Source organism: Asparagus officinalis, chromosome 6 (assembly GCF_001876935.1).
Source record: "Asparagus officinalis chromosome 6, Aspof.V1, whole genome shotgun sequence".
Classification (NCBI taxonomy): Eukaryota; Viridiplantae; Streptophyta; class Magnoliopsida; order Asparagales; family Asparagaceae; genus Asparagus; species Asparagus officinalis.
Window position 1 is genome coordinate 52,271,896 of NC_033799.1, and position 18,491 is coordinate 52,290,386.

An 18,491-nucleotide genomic window follows, 5' to 3' on the forward strand; every position below is an offset into this window, starting at 1 on the left:
GAGATATAAGGTATATACATGAGGGTTTTCTTGTTTGGATTATTTCGCTCGACGTACCTATGCTCGTGTTGTAGTTTCCTAAATACTAAAACCCTTTATTTGTTAGGAGTAATGATATGATTATTCTATGTATAAATCTGTATTTTCTTATACAACGAGCCTTTTCCCTTGGGGTTGGTTGTGATGTTGTTCGCTAGCTCTTTGACGCTCGTTGTCCCTCCCCCTTTCAGGTAACGATCCCGGAGCCTGGAGAATCGCAGGTTGATGGCGATGCACTTTAGTGTTCAGCTATCTATTATAGCTATGTTTTATTTTGGAGCTCCATTGTAGACTTTGTTTAGACATTTGAGGACTATATTCTAGATGTTGTAAAGACTGTGTGCCTTATTTCCTTTACTCAGACACTTGTATTTGAGATTTATTGAGAACTCCAGTTTATTTATTTCAGACATTTTCTTCGTATATCTGTATGACGGATGATGGAATATTTATTTGATCTTTATCATTTCATTAGTTATCTTTTGTATTACCTTTTACTTGCCTTTGTACCTACACCTATTATTGACTCTACTAGAGAGATGTTAATTATGATAGTGAAACATGTTATTGCACGGTGTGGTGTATGACAGGTTTGACATTCTTGGTTTCACCTTGGACTGCAGCCTTGTGTGAACCCAGGGGCGTCACAAGAAGCCAACAACCAATAACTCAATGTAAGCACAAATAGCCAACTATAACAATTAGCAAGAAGAATATAACCAAACACAAAGATTAGCTATATGAATTACAACATGTAAAGTTCGCAATTAACAAAATATATGTATATGTAGGCATTTACAAATTAGCATCATGAATTGCAACATCTAAAGTTTGCAATTAACAAAATATATAAGTTTGTGTGGGGATTTAGTAACTACCAACATTAATGCAAAAGTGTATGCAAATCACGTGAAGTAGCAAAATAGAGTGTTGTGTGTATAACATAACCAAAACAAAAGGATTACATTAATTAATCCATCAAAGGGTGGATGTATCCCAATCTCGGGCCGCTGCATTAATCCATCAAAAGTATATGCAAATCACATGAAGTCGGCGAAAACAAGCAATACTAAAGAGGGACCTCCAACAACAACATTCCACCATCAAACGCAACAGCTAGATTCCGCTCCATGTTAAAACCATGCCTTACTCTAAATTTTGAAGGAAAAATTTTAATAGTAGTCCATTGAACTTTAAGGACGTCAATGACATGACAAACGACAATGTTTAGGAAACAATCAATTAACTTTGTTATGCATGTCTAAATATATTATGTCTTCGTAATTTGAACAGCTACGAGCAAATGTTAAGTAATTTTTTCATGGTTACTTCTAATTACCATAAACTGTTACGATTATGCTAATAATTTACCTTTTCCTTTGCCTGAAATTTCCACAACATATAAATATATGTTCTCATATATTCATGGGAAGTGATGGTCAGGAATAAATTCAATAATAGAGAAATCAACTACTTACAAAGAGATTAACATGCAAAATAAATGGCACATACATGAACGACAACGGTAAAATGAATAATAACATGCAATAATAACATGCAAAAAAATTTGCAAAGAAATCAACTACTTACAAAGATATTAACATGTAAACTAACATTAAAATTAAAATGCAAAACTAAAAAAGTAAAATTTATTTCAATAATAGATAAATCAACTACTGATTATGGAAATAAAAAGGCTCAAGTAAAACAAGAAATTAGCACGAATGACAAATTCAATTGCTTACAAAGAGATGAACATGCAAATTAAAAAGGGCGGAGATCTTGAACAAAGATGCTGAATTTTGATGGATCAAACACGTAGTAATAAAATACACCATCAACTTCAAAGATTCAATATGTCACTAATCTTTGAATTGCATAAGAAGAAGGGATGGACAAAATTGGGGTTTTTCCTCAGAAGAAGGAATGTACTAAATTAGGGTTCTCTCCGAGGCAAGGAATCGACGAATCCAGAAAAGAGAATGACAAAAAGGGAAGGGATGGACTTAATGAAGGTTTTCTCCAAGGCAACGAATCGACGGGTCTAGAAAAGAGAACGACAAAGAGGGAAGGGATGAACTTAATGGGGGTTTTCTCCGAGGTAAGGAATTGACGGGTCTAGGGAAGGGATGGACTTAATGGGGGTTTTCTCCAAAGCAAGGAATTGACGGGTCTAGAAGAGAGAACGACAAATGTATAGGCTTTTACAAATAAGTCCTTGACGTATGAATAAATTACATATAATTCCACATGTTGTTGCAAAGTAAAGATTTTTCAATTAAATCAAATATTTTTTACAAAGGCGGTACAATTTGGTATTTATTGGCAAATAAGTCATTCCATTATAACATAATTAAGGTTTGCTTAAGTCTTTGCATTATTTCTTAGTAATATATAAATTGGTATTTACAATATATCATTTAATAATAATCAATAATTGATGAATTAAATGTATTATTAAAAAATTTTATTAAATTTATCCACATGGTGTATTTCGAGTTTCGAGGGTTAACAATATTATCCTGTACGCTAAAATCTACATGGTTGGACATAATATTGACGTTAATAGAACCTGATTTTAGACTAGCCCGTGCTTGGCACGGGCCTTGTAGAGAGTGATTAAGATATGTGCCAATAAAACCTAATCATTTACTGCTAGGGGTTTGCTAAAAAAAATAAGTTTTAACAAACATTGCATGTAATGTTTGTTATAAGAGGTAAACTTCATATTCATCATTTGGGTATTTGTAATTTTAATGTGGGAAAATGTTTTTCAATGCAAATTCAGTATCTGTGGTTGAAAAATAATCTACATAAAACCTATGTGATTATCATATAAGGAAATACATGCGTAGATGATTATTCTGCTAAGATTTGCAAAGATTTTCTTAAAGAGGTGGAATTAATTTTTATTTTTATTTTAGAAATTTTCATTTTTGAGTTTGCAGCTTTTCCTTCCACTAATTTGGCTATAATTTTTTTTGTAGTTTTTTTTACAAATTCTAATCTTATTTATTTTCTTGACTAGAATGCTACAAACCAAACAATTGAAATATTAATCTAGGTGCAATATTTATTTCTGCAGCTTCATTTCCTTACAAACTAACAACCCCTTTATAATCTGTATTGTTTGTTGCAAAGCAAAGTGATTGTAACATTTAGGGTGGCGTTTGGTACACTGTAATTGTAAATTGCAACAAATATTGCATATAGGAAATGTTGCATGCGGTATTTGTTACATGAAATTTACCTCAAATCCTTTGTTTGGATTTCGACCCATTTGCAATTAATTCACCAATTTCGACTTGGTTTCAGCCAGCTGGCTGAAACTGGATCAAAAATGGTAAATAAAACTTCACGGGATTCTAAATCCCTTGAAGTTTAGTTCTTAATTACCTACCCTAATCAAAATACAACTAGCCTAAGCTTAATAACCACCAAACTAAGCTTAATGAGATTTAGAATCCGTTTTCGAAACTTTTTTTTACTATTTTCGACCCAGTTTCAACCAGGTGGTAGAAACTGGGTCGAAAATGGTAATTAAATCTCAAATGGGTCGTTTTTAAGATTAAATTTCTAATAGGTTCTATTTTAAAAATTTGTCCTTATTAGTGGTAGGTAGGACAAAAAATAGTATGGGAGTTACGGTACAAGTATCATTTTCATTTTAGGGCTTGTTTGGTTATTTCCTAAAAAACCAAGAAAACTCAAAAAGTACAATTTCATCCATTTTTATCCCTCAAACCCACCCACAACATCTAATAAAATATTATTTTTATCCAACAACTCATCCACCACATCTAATAAAATATTATTTTCATCCACAACATCACTCAACTCATCTCATCTCATCATTTCAAATCACTCACATCATCCAATAAGGTGGTGATAACTCATCTCATCACATTAATATTTCATTTCCACCCATTTCCTCCCAAAAAGCTAGGAAAACAATTTCCTTAAGTGTGGGTCACATCATCCAATAATATAATAACAACTCATCCCATCTCATCTATTTTCTTAGTTTTAAGAATGAACCAAACAAAAGAAAACAATCTATTAAAAGAAATAGATTTCTTATAATTCATTTCCTTATTTTTTTTCGCCAACCAAACAACATCAAAACAAGTTTTCTTAAAAAAATCACTCACATCATCCTATAATAAGGTGACAACTCATCTCATCTCATCTCTATTTCTTTGATTTTATTCTTTTTTTAGCAAACCAAACACTCCCAAAATAATTCTTCTTATAAATAGTTTTTCATTTCTTTGATTTCCCACTTTTTTTTAGGCAAACAAACAGACCCTTAATCCATTTCCGTGATCAGCGAAATATACCTCTTCTTTCAAAATGTGAAGGAACAGGGCCAAACAGTATGAAATATCTCCACGCGTCCTCGCCAGCTCTTATCCCTCACTCTCACTCGCACGCGCCCTTCCTCAACGAGAACCGATGCTCCCTCCACTCCCACAGCCTCCTCGCCCTGTCCCATCCTTCCTCTTTCTCCTCCTCCCCTCACCCTCCTCTCCACCCCTATCCTTGCACCCCAACTCCCTCCCCCGGCCCCAATTCCCCTCCCTCAGCGGCCGCAGCCACCACCAGGAACCGCCCTATACCAGAATCGCATGGGCCCCCATTCGAGCTGCCTCCTCCTGCTCCCCTACCACCATCTTTCGCCCCTCGACGCATCAACCCCTCCCCTCTCCAAGGTCTCCACCAGCCGTCCTGCTCACCGCGCAGCCATCTCCGTCTTTCCTCTTCGCACTCCTCCGCCGCCAGCGCCCGCCGCGCCAAGGAACTCGTAATCGTAACCCTACCCTTCAAACCCCACTTCTTGATTCCTTCGCACTATCATCTTATGTATGTATATATATTCTATGTAACTGTTTGTGTTTAGAGGGTGAGGTCCACGGGGGTGCAGAAGACCAAGGATATAAAGGAGGAGGCGCTGGAGAGCCTCAAGGCCATGGGGGCCGCCTCCGTCGAGGCCGGCCGGCCCCCTTCGCCTGTCCAGGCCTTCTTGGGTGGGATTGCTGCAGGGGCAATTGCCCTCATTCTTTACAAGTTCACCACCACCATTGAGGCTGCCCTTAATCGCCAGACTATCTCCGATAATTTCTCGGTCAGTGTTGCTTACCTCTTTTCATTTCAATAATCACATTGAATCGCGAGCGCGTTTAAGTTAATAACTGAAGAAATTAGATCGCGTTAAAATTTTTAGTAGAATTTCGACTTGGATCTTGACATCATTTTTCAAGCTAAGGTACATTCTGTTCAAGGGTAGACGATTTGTGAGTTGTACAGCGTGCAGTCAATTTGGAGTTGCAAGTGCTTCAGCCAACAATCTGAATACCCCAAATCTGGATTATTTCCACGAGAACATTGATGATAGGTTGAACTTCCTCCCATGGAAAGACCCTCATCTAATAACTTAGTCTTATATTTTCTGAAAGAGAGAGACTTGTTCAAATCGTCACCATCATTCAAACTGTACAAAGTCACAGGACTCACGAGTCACAACTTACTACACACAAGAGTTGAGATTTCTTATTCATATATCTTGGTTGAAAGTCAATGTTCGGGATAACAGACTAAACTAAGGGATGAAGTACCAACAGACCCTAAAAATTTGGGATAAAGACTTTGTTGTTGTTGTTGTTGTATTTTCTATGTTCTTGGAAGAGCAGGACTACTAGAAGTCAAATTATCCTCTACAATAGAAGTTTGATTATGTTGCAACATTTGTTTGAAGAGTGCCGATAGGAAGTGCAGATGGTGGGTTTGACGGAGCATCTTAGCGTCAAAGCTTCCAAAAGTTCCTTGGTTTCAAGATACTTATTGGTTGGGTTATTGTGCCAATGAGAACACAGATGGCTAGCAACTATGTGTACACTCTACTTCTTTGAATAGGCTCACACTGTTATGATCTAGTTGATAATGGTGTTGATGCAGCATTCCAGTTTAAAAGAATTTTGCTCCATTTTATTTATGGAGTCACGTAGATAAGGAGTTTCAAACATAAGCAATGAAGACAGTCATACATTCCGCAGACATGCTGTTGAAATCGTTCTTGCTTCTGTTTCCTTAATGCAGATGGCAAACAACCTAATCCACCACATCCTTCTGCTAGTTTTCGTCCGTGGAGAATGAAAATGTTACTTCCACAAGGGATTGAATAACTGAAAAGTTACATCTAAAACAAGCTAGTTGGCTCCTTTGCATGTACGATGAGTAGAAAATGATTGAGAAAAACACAACTTACTGCATGTGTCATGGTAATATATTTGTGGCTTTAGCAAAAAACGGATGTAGGCATATAAAATTGCTCATAGGTCCCTTAGCTCAGCTCGGCACAAACCGACAAACCAACGAGATTGACTAATCGCACGCAAGCAACGGAATACGTCCATTCGCGTGCGGGATCAAGCCAAGTGTTCGAAGAGTCAACGAGACATCCAACCAAGGGGATACTCGGACGAATCACGATCGAATCAAGATCGATTTCGGACTCGAACTCAGAAGTAGATTTACTGCTTAATCGGGATCCGGATTTACTGCCAAATCAGATCAACGAATCAAGTCTGGATAAATCAACCACAAAATCGAATCCGAACCTATCAACCGCAGAACCGGAAAACGGGCACAAAGAGGCAAAACGACAAACACCTGGAGGTCGGCTCACCGAGCCACCTTGTGGTGGCTCGGCGGCCACCAAGGTGGCTCGGCCACCAAGCCACTTGTGGCCGGCCACCCTGTGCCCAAGGCACAGTGAGGGTAGCCTATAAATAGGCCACCCCCTTGTTCATTTGAGAAGGTTGGATTTTGGAGGAGGCGAAGCCCTGCAGGATTGGAGACTCAGATCTAAAAAAAGATCTCAACTTTGGGACATCAAGGACTTGCTCATCCAGATCTGGTGCTCGGCGATCATCAACGTCAAATAAGGCAGGTGTTCGAGAGGATCGGATCTCAGATCTACGCAGGCATACTCCGGATCTAAGCTTGGTCTTAGATACCGAGGTTTGGACGATTGTTTCCTTGGTGAAACAATCCTCCCCGGCTATTATTTCCTTGGTGAAATAATACCCGTTGTACTGCGTAGATCCGACCGGATCTAGATCGCGCGGTGGTCCACGGCAAACAACCCCGGCGCAGGCAAACAACCCACAAAGCGAGCGACCGCAAAACAGGAGCTCGTGATTCGTTCGACAAACAAGGAAACAAAGTTGTAATTTTCATTTCTTTTCAATTTGATTTTCGTTGTAACCGGATCTTATAAAAAGACCGGATCTTTGTAATCGATAGACTATTACAAGAGTGTACAATGGAATCATTAATGAAGAAAGCAACAATTTTTCCAGCGAACAATCTGGCGACCACAGTGGGAGCCACCGATCTCGCTGCCGAGATCGGAGCGTCGCAGCCACGGATTCAGATCCCAGTCGTGGAGGAGGTCGAATACGAGTTCGATCAGACCAAGTTCGAGGAATACCTTTCATCCTCGTCTAGATCAACCTCCCCCCGCAAGTCCAAGAAGTCCAAGTTCTCCCCCAGGAGAAAAACTCGTTGGTTTGAAGAAGTCGAAGCCACCAACGAAGATCTCGCCCCGTTTGATGCCAAAGTCGCATCGGGTGAGATTCCTCCAGTTTCCAACCAGGTCAGATCTGCTCTGGCCAACTCTTCTGCCACAGAGGGCGTGGTGACTCTCTCGAAGAGAGCCCGCCAAAGGCAACGTCAACACCTTGCAAAACGATTCGCAAAGGCCATGGAGTCCGTTGACGGGATCCGCTACAACACGGATCTGAAGAACAAAAGAGGCAAACAGCCTCAACAACAGATGAACGGCACCTCTTCCAAGCCGCCAACAATGGAATGGATCCGTGTCAAACAGAATCGTTCGACGCTGGAAGAACGCATCCGCAAACGCCGCGCACTATCAGCGCAGGCACGGGCTCAAGCTGAAGAAGCCCGTAGAAAGCTGCAGAAAGAGGTAGCCAAGAAGCCGCCACCAACTCGCAAAGTTTGGAGGCCAAAGTCTGAAGCGGCAATTCAGGCTAAGGAGCAACCTTTGCAGCCTCCAACCAAAGTTCAACCTCCGGCGAACCAAGCTAAGCCGCCGAGAATTCCCATAGCTACTCCGGGAGATCATGCCGAATCCTCCCGAAGAAGAAAGTCAGTCTTGGAGCGCCTCGGTCCACTTCCCGAGGAGCGAAGCAAAGCTCCGATCCAAGAACGTTTGGGCCCACTAAGAAAACCCCGAACGAATCAACACGCTGGGGGTCACCGCTACCTCCAACATGACAAGGAGCTCAAGGCAACTGCGCGCGCTAATTTGCGCATTGAGGTCCAAGAGCCCGCTGAGAATTCACGCCCAAAAAGGCATGTCTCAAGGCGCGTGACTCTTGAAAGTCCAAGGAAGGCAATTCTCCCTCAGAAGGAAACGTTATCATCTGATGATGATTACGTTATACCTGAGAAATCGTGCCAACACACGATAGGTTGCTCTGACTTTCAAACGGACGAGCTGTACTATCGTGCTGGGGGTACGAACAAAGCCAGAAAGAGAAGTTCTCGAAGGCTAGAAACTCAGTGCCCTTGTTCAAAGCTCATTCGGGCGGTACTGTCTGAGTGCAACTGCATCAAGGTAGTCCCAGAGAGAATCTCAGTGTTCGAAAGGCTTAATACCGAAACGCCAAAACCAAGGCATAGGCGTTTCCGGCAAAGAAGAACGGTGGTTAAAGACGGAGAATTTCCGAGGGTCACCGCCAACATGACCAGCAAAGAGACATCGACACAGGTTAATCTCAAGTCGTTTCTGGAAGCATCTCGGCGTGTAACCCGTCTGCAGTCCGGAGCCATCGCACGAGGAACTTATGGTAGGGTTCGGACAAGATTGCCTTCGGAAGATGAAGAATCGGATTCCTGCTCTGCTGTCGCATCGGACAATACAGTGTCCAGCGAAGGACAACCCCGCGAGTCATTTATGATAAGCGCGGAAGAAATGGCCAAGATGCTTGAAGACGCTTTGGCTAAGCAGAAAGAAAGCTTCAGGTTCGAGATGCAGATGGCCATGCAGACTATGAGAGAGATGCATGAGCAACAAATCCAGGCATTCAGGAACCAACAAGGTGAACCAAGTCACCGTAATCAGGTTGTTCAGGAAGAAGAGCACACGGATAGGGATGGAGCTCACAATGCCAATAACCCTCCCGTCAATGCAGGGGGTGGTAACGAGGATGCCAACGAGGATACAAGTGAAGACTTGAAGATCAAAGATCTCGAGAGCAAAATCAACACATTGATCTCCGCTCAAGAGACGAAGAAAACAGGCATTCCCTGTCCATACCCAAGAGAGTGGGAATCGATCCCCTATCCGGCGAAGTTCAGTTTAATCAACTTCACGCCGTTCGATGGGAAGGGTTCCCCCACTCAGCATTTGATTTATTTCAAATCGCACTTGGGTATTATCTCCGGCAATGAGCCTCTGATGGTGCGGTCATTCGTTGGCACTCTTCGCGGAGCCGCCTTCGATTGGTATCGCCGCCTCAAGCCAAGTAGCGTGAACAGCTGGGACGATATGGAGACCATGTTCCTCGCCAACTTCTTCGACGACGACACCGAGATATCTATCGGATCGTTGCTCGACGAGAAACAAAAGGACGGGGAGTTAGTCGACACCTTCGTCAAAAGGTTCCGGAACAAGGCGATGAATTGCCGGGACCCGATCACAGAGGAATTCATCCTCCAAACTTGCCACAACAACCTTGCGTTGGACGTGTTGGAAGCAATGGGAACAGCACCGTCTGACACTTGGAAGGATCTGAAGGTGCGCGGTGAACAAGCCGAACGTTTCCTCCGAAGGAAGAAGGCCGAGAGGAACCTACCGACGGCTAATCCTCTGGACTCAAACTTCGCCTCTCGTGGTAAGGGCAAAACACCTGCAGCTACTGGTGGTGCTAATCAAGCGTCACAACAGCAATCCCGAAGGCAGCAAAAGACTTCGGGTCCGAGACTCCAAAGAGAGTATTCCTTCAAGGACGAAGACGTTCCAGCCATCTTCGAATCCCTCCTTGAAGGTAACAAGATCAAGCTACCACCTATCACAAATCAGGAGGAAGCTGACAACACTACGGACCCAAAGTACTGTGCATACCACAGGAGGGTCGTTCATCCCACCAAGGATTGCTTTGCTCTCAAGAATAGCATTCAGACCTTGGTTGAAGCCGGCGTCATAACGCTAAGGTAAGCCAAATAAGAACGGCAAAACTCCAAAGAGTATACGAGTATAAACTGTTTCTCAATCCTCCGACCGGTATAAGAGGTTAAACTACTCCCTGATACTCCAATAGGTATATGAGTCTAAACTGTTTCCCCACTTTTGACGGGAAGTTCCTGGAGAATATTAAGCTAATATTCTTAAGGATAACCCGGTTAGTTAACTGATAATAATGTCCGAACCAGTTCCGCAGAGGAAACTGGGGGTGGACGATTTATGTAACGGGAAGTTCCCAAAACCACAGCAATGTAATGAATAAGAACTCCCATTCTCACCATGTCTATGCACTCAACACTCTCTCTGTTAGAGTCTGGACGTAAAGTACCCACTTGGTCAAACCTTCTTACAGTTAGGACCACAGTCAAAATCCCCTCTCGATTCCCCCAATGAACGAGAGGTCCACAAATTGAGCGATCAAACCTTCCTACAGTTAGGATTGTCTCAAAACACCCACTTGGTCAAACCTTCTTACAGTTAGGACCACAGTCAAAATCCCCTCTCGATTCCCCCAATGAACGAGAGGTCCACAAATTGAGCGATCAAACCTTCCTACAGTTAGGATTGTCTCAAAACACCCACTTGGTCAAACCTTCTTACAGTTAGGACCACAGTCAAAATCCCCTCTCGATTCCCCCAATGAACGAGAGGTCCACAAATTGAGCGATCAAACCTTCCTACAGTTAGGATTGTCTCAAAACACCCACTTGGTCAAACCTTCTTACAGTTAGGACCACAGTCAAAATCCCCTCTCGATTCCCCCAATGAACGAGAGGTCCACAAATTGAGCGATCAAACCTTCCTACAGTTAGGATTGTCTCAAAACACCCACTTGGTCAAACCTTCTTACAGTTAGGACCACAGTCAAAATCCCCTCTCGATTCCCCCAATGAACGAGAGGTCCACAAATTGAGCGATCAAACCTTCCTACAGTTAGGATTGTCTCAAAACACCCACTTGGTCAAACCTTCTTACAGTTAGGACCACAGTCAAAATCCCCTCTCGATTCCCCCAATGAACGAGAGGTCCACAAATTGAGCGATCAAACCTTCCTACAGTTAGGATTGTCTCAAAACACCCACTTGGTCAAACCTTCTTACAGTTAGGACCACAGTCAAAATCCCCTCTCGATTCCCCCAATGAACGAGAGGTCCACAAATTGAGCGATCAAACCTTCCTACAGTTAGGATTGTCTCAAAACACCCACTTGGTCAAACCTTCTTACAGTTAGGACCACAGTCAAAATCCCCTCTCGATTCCCCCAATGAACGAGAGGTCCACAAATTGAGCGATCAAACCTTCCTACAGTTAGGATTGTCTCAAAACACCCACTTGGTCAAACCTTCTTACAGTTAGGACCACAGTCAAAATCCCCTCTCGATTCCCCCAATGAACGAGAGGTCCACAAATTGAGCGATCAAACCTTCCTACAGTTAGGATTGTCTCAAAACACCCACTTGGTCAAACCTTCTTACAGTTAGGACCACAGTCAAAATCCCCTCTCGATTCCCCCAATGAACGAGAGGTCCACAAATTGAGCGATCAAACCTTCCTACAGTTAGGATTGTCTCAAAACACCCACTTGGTCAAACCTTCTTACAGTTAGGACCACAGTCAAAATCCCCTCTCGATTCCCCCAATGAACGAGAGGTCCACAAATTGAGCGATCAAACCTTCCTACAGTTAGGATTGTCTCAAAACACCCACTTGGTCAAACCTTCTTACAGTTAGGACCACAGTCAAAATCCCCTCTCGATTCCCCCAATGAACGAGAGGTCCACAAATTGAGCGATCAAACCTTCCTACAGTTAGGATTGTCTCAAAACACCCACTTGGTCAAACCTTCTTACAGTTAGGACCACAGTCAAAATCCCCTCTCGATTCCCCCAATGAACGAGAGGTCCACAAATTGAGCGATCAAACCTTCCTACAGTTAGGATTGTCTCAAAACACCCACTTGGTCAAACCTTCTTACAGTTAGGACCACAGTCAAAATCCCCTCTCGATTCCCCCAATGAACGAGAGGTCCACAAATTGAGCGATCAAACCTTCCTACAGTTAGGATTGTCTCAAAACACCCACTTGGTCAAACCTTCTTACAGTTAGGACCACAGTCAAAATCCCCTCTCGATTCCCCCAATGAACGAGAGGTCCACAAATTGAGCGATCAAACCTTCCTACAGTTAGGATTGTCTCAAAACACCCACTTGGTCAAACCTTCTTACAGTTAGGACCACAGTCAAAATCCCCTCTCGATTCCCCCAATGAACGAGAGGTCCACAAATTGAGCGATCAAACCTTCCTACAGTTAGGATTGTCTCAAAACACCCACTTGGTCAAACCTTCTTACAGTTAGGACCACAGTCAAAATCCCCTCTCGATTCCCCCAATGAACGAGAGGTCCACAAATTGAGCGATCAAACCTTCCTACAGTTAGGATTGTCTCAAAACACCCACTTGGTCAAACCTTCTTACAGTTAGGACCACAGTCAAAATCCCCTCTCGATTCCCCCAATGAACGAGAGGTCCACAAATTGAGCGATCAAACCTTCCTACAGTTAGGATTGTCTCAAAACACCCACTTGGTCAAACCTTCTTACAGTTAGGACCACAGTCAAAATCCCCTCTCGATTCCCCCAATGAACGAGAGGTCCACAAATTGAGCGATCAAACCTTCCTACAGTTAGGATTGTCTCAAAACACCCACTTGGTCAAACCTTCTTACAGTTAGGACCACAGTCAAAATCCCCTCTCGATTCCCCCAATGAACGAGAGGTCCACAAATTGAGCGATCAAACCTTCCTACAGTTAGGATTGTCTCAAAACACCCACTTGGTCAAACCTTCTTACAGTTAGGACCACAGTCAAAATCCCCTCTCGATTCCCCCAATGAACGAGAGGTCCACAAATTGAGCGATCAAACCTTCCTACAGTTAGGATTGTCTCAAAACACCCACTTGGTCAAACCTTCTTACAGTTAGGACCACAGTCAAAATCCCCTCTCGATTCCCCCAATGAACGAGAGGTCCACAAATTGAGCGATCAAACCTTCCTACAGTTAGGATTGTCTCAAAACACCCACTTGGTCAAACCTTCTTACAGTTAGGACCACAGTCAAAATCCCCTCTCGATTCCCCCAATGAACGAGAGGTCCACAAATTGAGAGCTACCTAGGTGGCTCGGTGGCCGAGCCACTTGTGGCCGGCCACCCTGTGCCCAAGGCACAGTGAGGGTAGCCTATAAATAGGCCACCCCCTTGTTCATTTGAGAGGGTTGGAAATTTTGGAGAGAGGCGAAGCCCTGCTGGATGGATACTCAGATCTAAAAAAAGATCTCAACTTTGGGACATCAAGGACTTGCTCATCCAGATCTGGTGCTCGGCGATCATCAACGTCAAATAAGGCAGGTGTTCGAGAGGATCGGATCTCAGATCTACGCAGGCATACTCCGGATCTAAGCTTGGTCTTAGATCCCGAGGTTTGGACGATTGTTTCCTTAGTGAATCAATCCTCCCCGGCTATTATTTCCTTGGTGAAATAATACCCGTTGTACTGCGTAGATCCGACCGGATCTAGATCGCGCGGTGGTCCACGGCAAACAACCCCGGCGCAGGCAAAGAACCCACAAAGCGAGCGACCGCAAAACAGGAGCTCGTGATTCGTTCGACAAACAAGGAAACAAAGTTGTAATTTTCATTTCTTTTCAATTTGATTTTCGTTGTAACCGGATCTTATAAAAAGACCGGATCTTTGTAATCGATAAACTATTACAAGAGTGTACAATGGAATCATTAATGAAGAAAGCAACGATTTTTCCCGCGAACAGCGGAAGCGTGGGACTGAGTCGTAAAAATATGTTGTGAATATATTAGAAATTTTGATCCATATTAGTTATATCTTTATCTTATTACTAGTGGGGTTTTCCCTTACCGTTTTATACTGGGCTAGCTTTTTAATGGAAAACAACCTATGCCTCCTTTTGTTATGTTGGTCTTATTCCCTTTATTAGCTGTGTTGTTGTATAAAATAGTTTCATTCATTATTTGTTATCAAGTTGAGTTTTGGTTGTTCAGATTGACTGTCAGGAAGTGTTGTTTGTCCTAAATCCTGGATTGGGTTACAAACACAAAAACATGAGTTGGCAAATGCATGAGAATCAATTTAATCTAAACGCACCCAAAAGACAGTATGGAGGCTAATGGTTCCTCTACATAACAGTGGTATACACAGTATAGAGCCATAAATGAGATACACAAGAAAAGACCAAATCTTGATGAGCTAGTTAATGAGAACCAATGTTTGAAAAAGTTTTTTGAAAACTCGCTTCAAACTTTTGAAGGGCAAACACTTCAAAACTCAAGAGTGAAGAGTGAAGCTATTTATCCCTTATAGCTTATGCATCATCGCTTAAAGCATAACTAAGTGTGCGTTTCATGCTTCATAAAGCGCTTCTCTTTTGAAGCGCACACTTCAGACAAGTTAGGAAGATATAAAAGTATTTTTTTTCTTGAATAAAGTGCCTTTTGTATCATCAATATGATCATATGAGCATAAATAAGATATATATGTTAGGCATGAAGCTTAGACTATTACATACTTAGTTCTTATTTATAGAATTATAGGATATGAGTGTATCTAAGTGTAAACTATTATACTACTATATATGTTCATAATTTTTACAGATTTTAAAGTTAAAATGCTTAAACTCATGAGGCTTACGCCTCACACTTTGAATTTTAGGCATCATTTCATTAAAGGGTATAACGCTTCGATTTGCGCTTCTGCTTTTTTAAACATTGATGAGAACCATGGTCCATGGCATATATATTATAGAGACAGAAATGAGAAATGTAAGGACCTGATCTTCACGAACCATGGAGTTGTTTACATAATTTAATTAGTTATAATGCCCCATTTCCTATTGCAGATCTAACCATTATGTTGCAATCTGACCCTTCTGATTTGATTAGAGCCAATCTGCTTCTATTCGGTCATCTTTGACAGACCGAATTCTTTCTTGTTTCAAATTCAATACAAAGACATGGTTTTCGGTCCACCATGAGTGTGAGGGGATGTTAAAGATATGACTGTCATTATAGCTGTATTCCATTGTAATTTTCTTACTATGTCGTCCATATGTAATTTACTAATCCTATACTATGATGCACGGATACGGATACGGGACACGGATACGACACGAGATATGGAAAAATCTAAAAAAATAGGATACGGGGATACGGCAAGGAAATTTTTTTAAATTATTATTATATGTAGAAAAATTTATAAACTAGGAATGGAGGGTGGACTTGAGGAGTCGGATGAAGGAGTCGGTCGACGGGATCGGGTTGGAACAGCGGAGGTGATCAAATCGAAAGGGAGTGAGCTGAGAGATTGAGAGAGAGGATTATGGTTAGGGTTAGGGTTTTTTCTTTTTTTCTTTCGTTTGAGTCAGCTGAGGATCGAATCGAATGGGAGATTTGAGAAATAGGGATGGGTTTTTTAATCGAATGGTTCGGGTTGGATTTTAACAACCAAACCCGCAACCCGCAACCCGCAACCCGAATGAATCGGCCTTCGGCGAATCCGAGCCGTGTCTGAGCTCCTTTGATCGTGTCTGAGCCTAATTTGACCTTTGACCCGTGTCGGACACGGATTGACGGTGTTTTACATGTGTCGTGCACGTGCCATGACGAATCCGTGTCCGATTCGAGCCGGACACGGATTCGTGGCCTCCCCGTGGCCTCCGGGGGCGAATCCGTGCTTCAGAGATCCTATATATACGATAGTACTCTTGATATTAAACATATGAATAAAGAGTGCTTCTTCTATTTCTAACAAGCTTACTTAGTGTTGTTTATCGACGTGGAAGACTAAGATCAAGGGGAGAGCCAAAAAAAGATAGTGATAATCTATCCATTTGATTGCTGCTACATGGGAAGATTAGTCCATCAATGTGCAGAGAACTGGTTTATTCCAGAGAAGAATTAGAAGGCTCAATTCAGCGGGAAGTCTTGGTTGATTTTGTGAGGGCACACTAAAGAGAGATTACAACAAACAGACACAAAGGTAATTTGGTGAAAGCCCTCGGGGCTGCTGCAATTGGCTTAGGTTTTTGATGTGTGATGGCTGCAATGCTGTTAGTGGTTTCTGCTTCATGTTCTTGATAACGAATTTAGCCTTTAACAAAAAATGAAAGAGCTGAACCAGTTCCTGAAATGGCGGTCAGGTTCTTATGACGAATTTCACCTTTAACAAAAAATGAAAGAGTTGAACTGTTCCTGAATTGGAGGTCAGTCTCACTAACTCATAAAGTTGTGGCCCAGTTATTAGTCAGAGCACTATGAAGCCGCATAAGAAATAAAGGAGCTACTTATTGAAATTTACGAGATGCAGAGCAAGATAGAAAATAGAACCTAATATGCAATAAAAATCACACATTGATGTAATGCAACACATTAGATGCAACCTTGGCAGCCTACATACCAATGATTTGATCATGATAAATGTGGCTCAACATAGAGGATATTTTACTATTCGCAGAAGTCCAAGTTTTGACCCGTAATTGAAGAACGATTTGACTGAGATCTATAAGAAGATCACAGAGTTTAGTTTGAGTTAACTACTACTTGATTTGAGATTAGTTTAGTTTATTTGATTCAAATGTTTTAATTCCCTTTGTATTAGGACTCTTTATGAGTAAATGAAAAACATTAGTAAACTTTCAGATGATTCAATGAGATTGGTTGATATTTTTGATTATTTTAAGGTTAGGATTTTATGTTATTTGCTTCCAGTAGTGTGAGACCACGAAACCCTAATCTCAATTCCTTTCTTCTTCGCCATCTCCTGTCTCTCTTGTTCCTTTTCTGTGTCTTCATCTTCTTTTCCCTCTGTTCCTCTTTTTGTTTTCCTGCAGCCGAGCCACCAGATCCCCCTATTATTCCTCCCCTCTTCCAGTTTTCCTGTGACTGACAACACCTTTAAATCCTTTTTTCTTCTTTACTCTGCATCTAGACAGCCAGACAACCAGCTATACCTCTTTCTTCTCTCTGTTTTTTCCTCAAACAGCCTCTAAACCCCCCTGAAGCCAAACAGGAGCATCTGCTCCTTTTGCGTGTCTCAAGCTCACCACTGCAGCTCCTATTTGTTTTGTTTCTTCTTCCCTGTTGTTTCCCATTCCCCATCAGATGTACACGGACTTACGTGTGTATTTCATGCCTGGTCGCAGATAGCTTGTTTACATATTGGGCTGAAAATATCATGTAATCTTCCATGCTTTGTCATGCAAGCATGCAAGCTTAAAAATACAGCTTCGAGTTTCACTTGCGAGCTTAGCCTGCATAATAACTGCGTATAAAGTAGTGGGACCTTTTCAATATATCACCTATGGAAACAACTTTAAATTGTTAACTCTTGTTTGGCCATGTGATATTGTGCATGAATGACAAGATACAAGGATAAAAGTAGTGGTTCTCTTTTTTACATAGTTAACCAACATTTTTTAATTTCTTGTCTAGATTTGGACGATTGTTTTTTTGATAGCCTTTAGTGTCGTGATACTATGTTTGTGTCTGTAAAATATTTTCATGAGTGTAACTGTGAAATAGAGCACATAGATCTACCATCTATTGGCCATCATACTACGATGGCATAATGTCTTTGTGTTACCCATAATTATCCTGATCAGGTTCTTGCACAAAGTAAAGTGTTTGAAGTCTAGTTGACATAATTATTTTTGGAATTCTTCTTGACTTCAAATCATGCTCCGATGCTGTCCCCATTGTGGTGAAAAGCTTAAGATGACAATAATGATATACAATATTCTTGTTACAGAAAGAATAGAATTGTGAAGTTTCTATTTGTTGATTCTTCAGAGGTTTTTAAAGAACACCATCCTGACTTTGATCCAGACAGATGAAGTAGGAAAAGCAAGCTTGATAGTATGTAAATTGAGAAAAATTTTGCAAGTAAATCACTGATGCTCACATGTTTCCTTCTTCATTAATTTTCTTTTTAAGAGTCATATGTAAGCAACATCTTTACCTAGAAATTTCTGGCCTTGTATTGTGGAGTTCATTTATGTATTCAAGGTATTCAAAGCATTTTCTGACATGGTTCTCTTTGCCATATTTAGAAATAGAATTAGAAGCTATGCAAACCATATGATATCCTGCACCCAC

General features: G+C 41.6%; 1 protein-coding gene across 1 annotated transcript in view; it reads left to right on the forward strand.

The window, feature by feature from the left end:
- LOC109846188 overlaps positions 4,495-18,491 on the forward strand; it is a 21,560-nt gene continuing 7,563 nt past the window's right edge. The window contains 3 exon segments of the mRNA XM_020415410.1: positions 4,495-4,821; positions 4,823-4,843; positions 4,940-5,164. Of these exon segments, the coding sequence (XP_020270999.1) occupies positions 4,495-4,821; positions 4,823-4,843; positions 4,940-5,164 (573 nt within the window).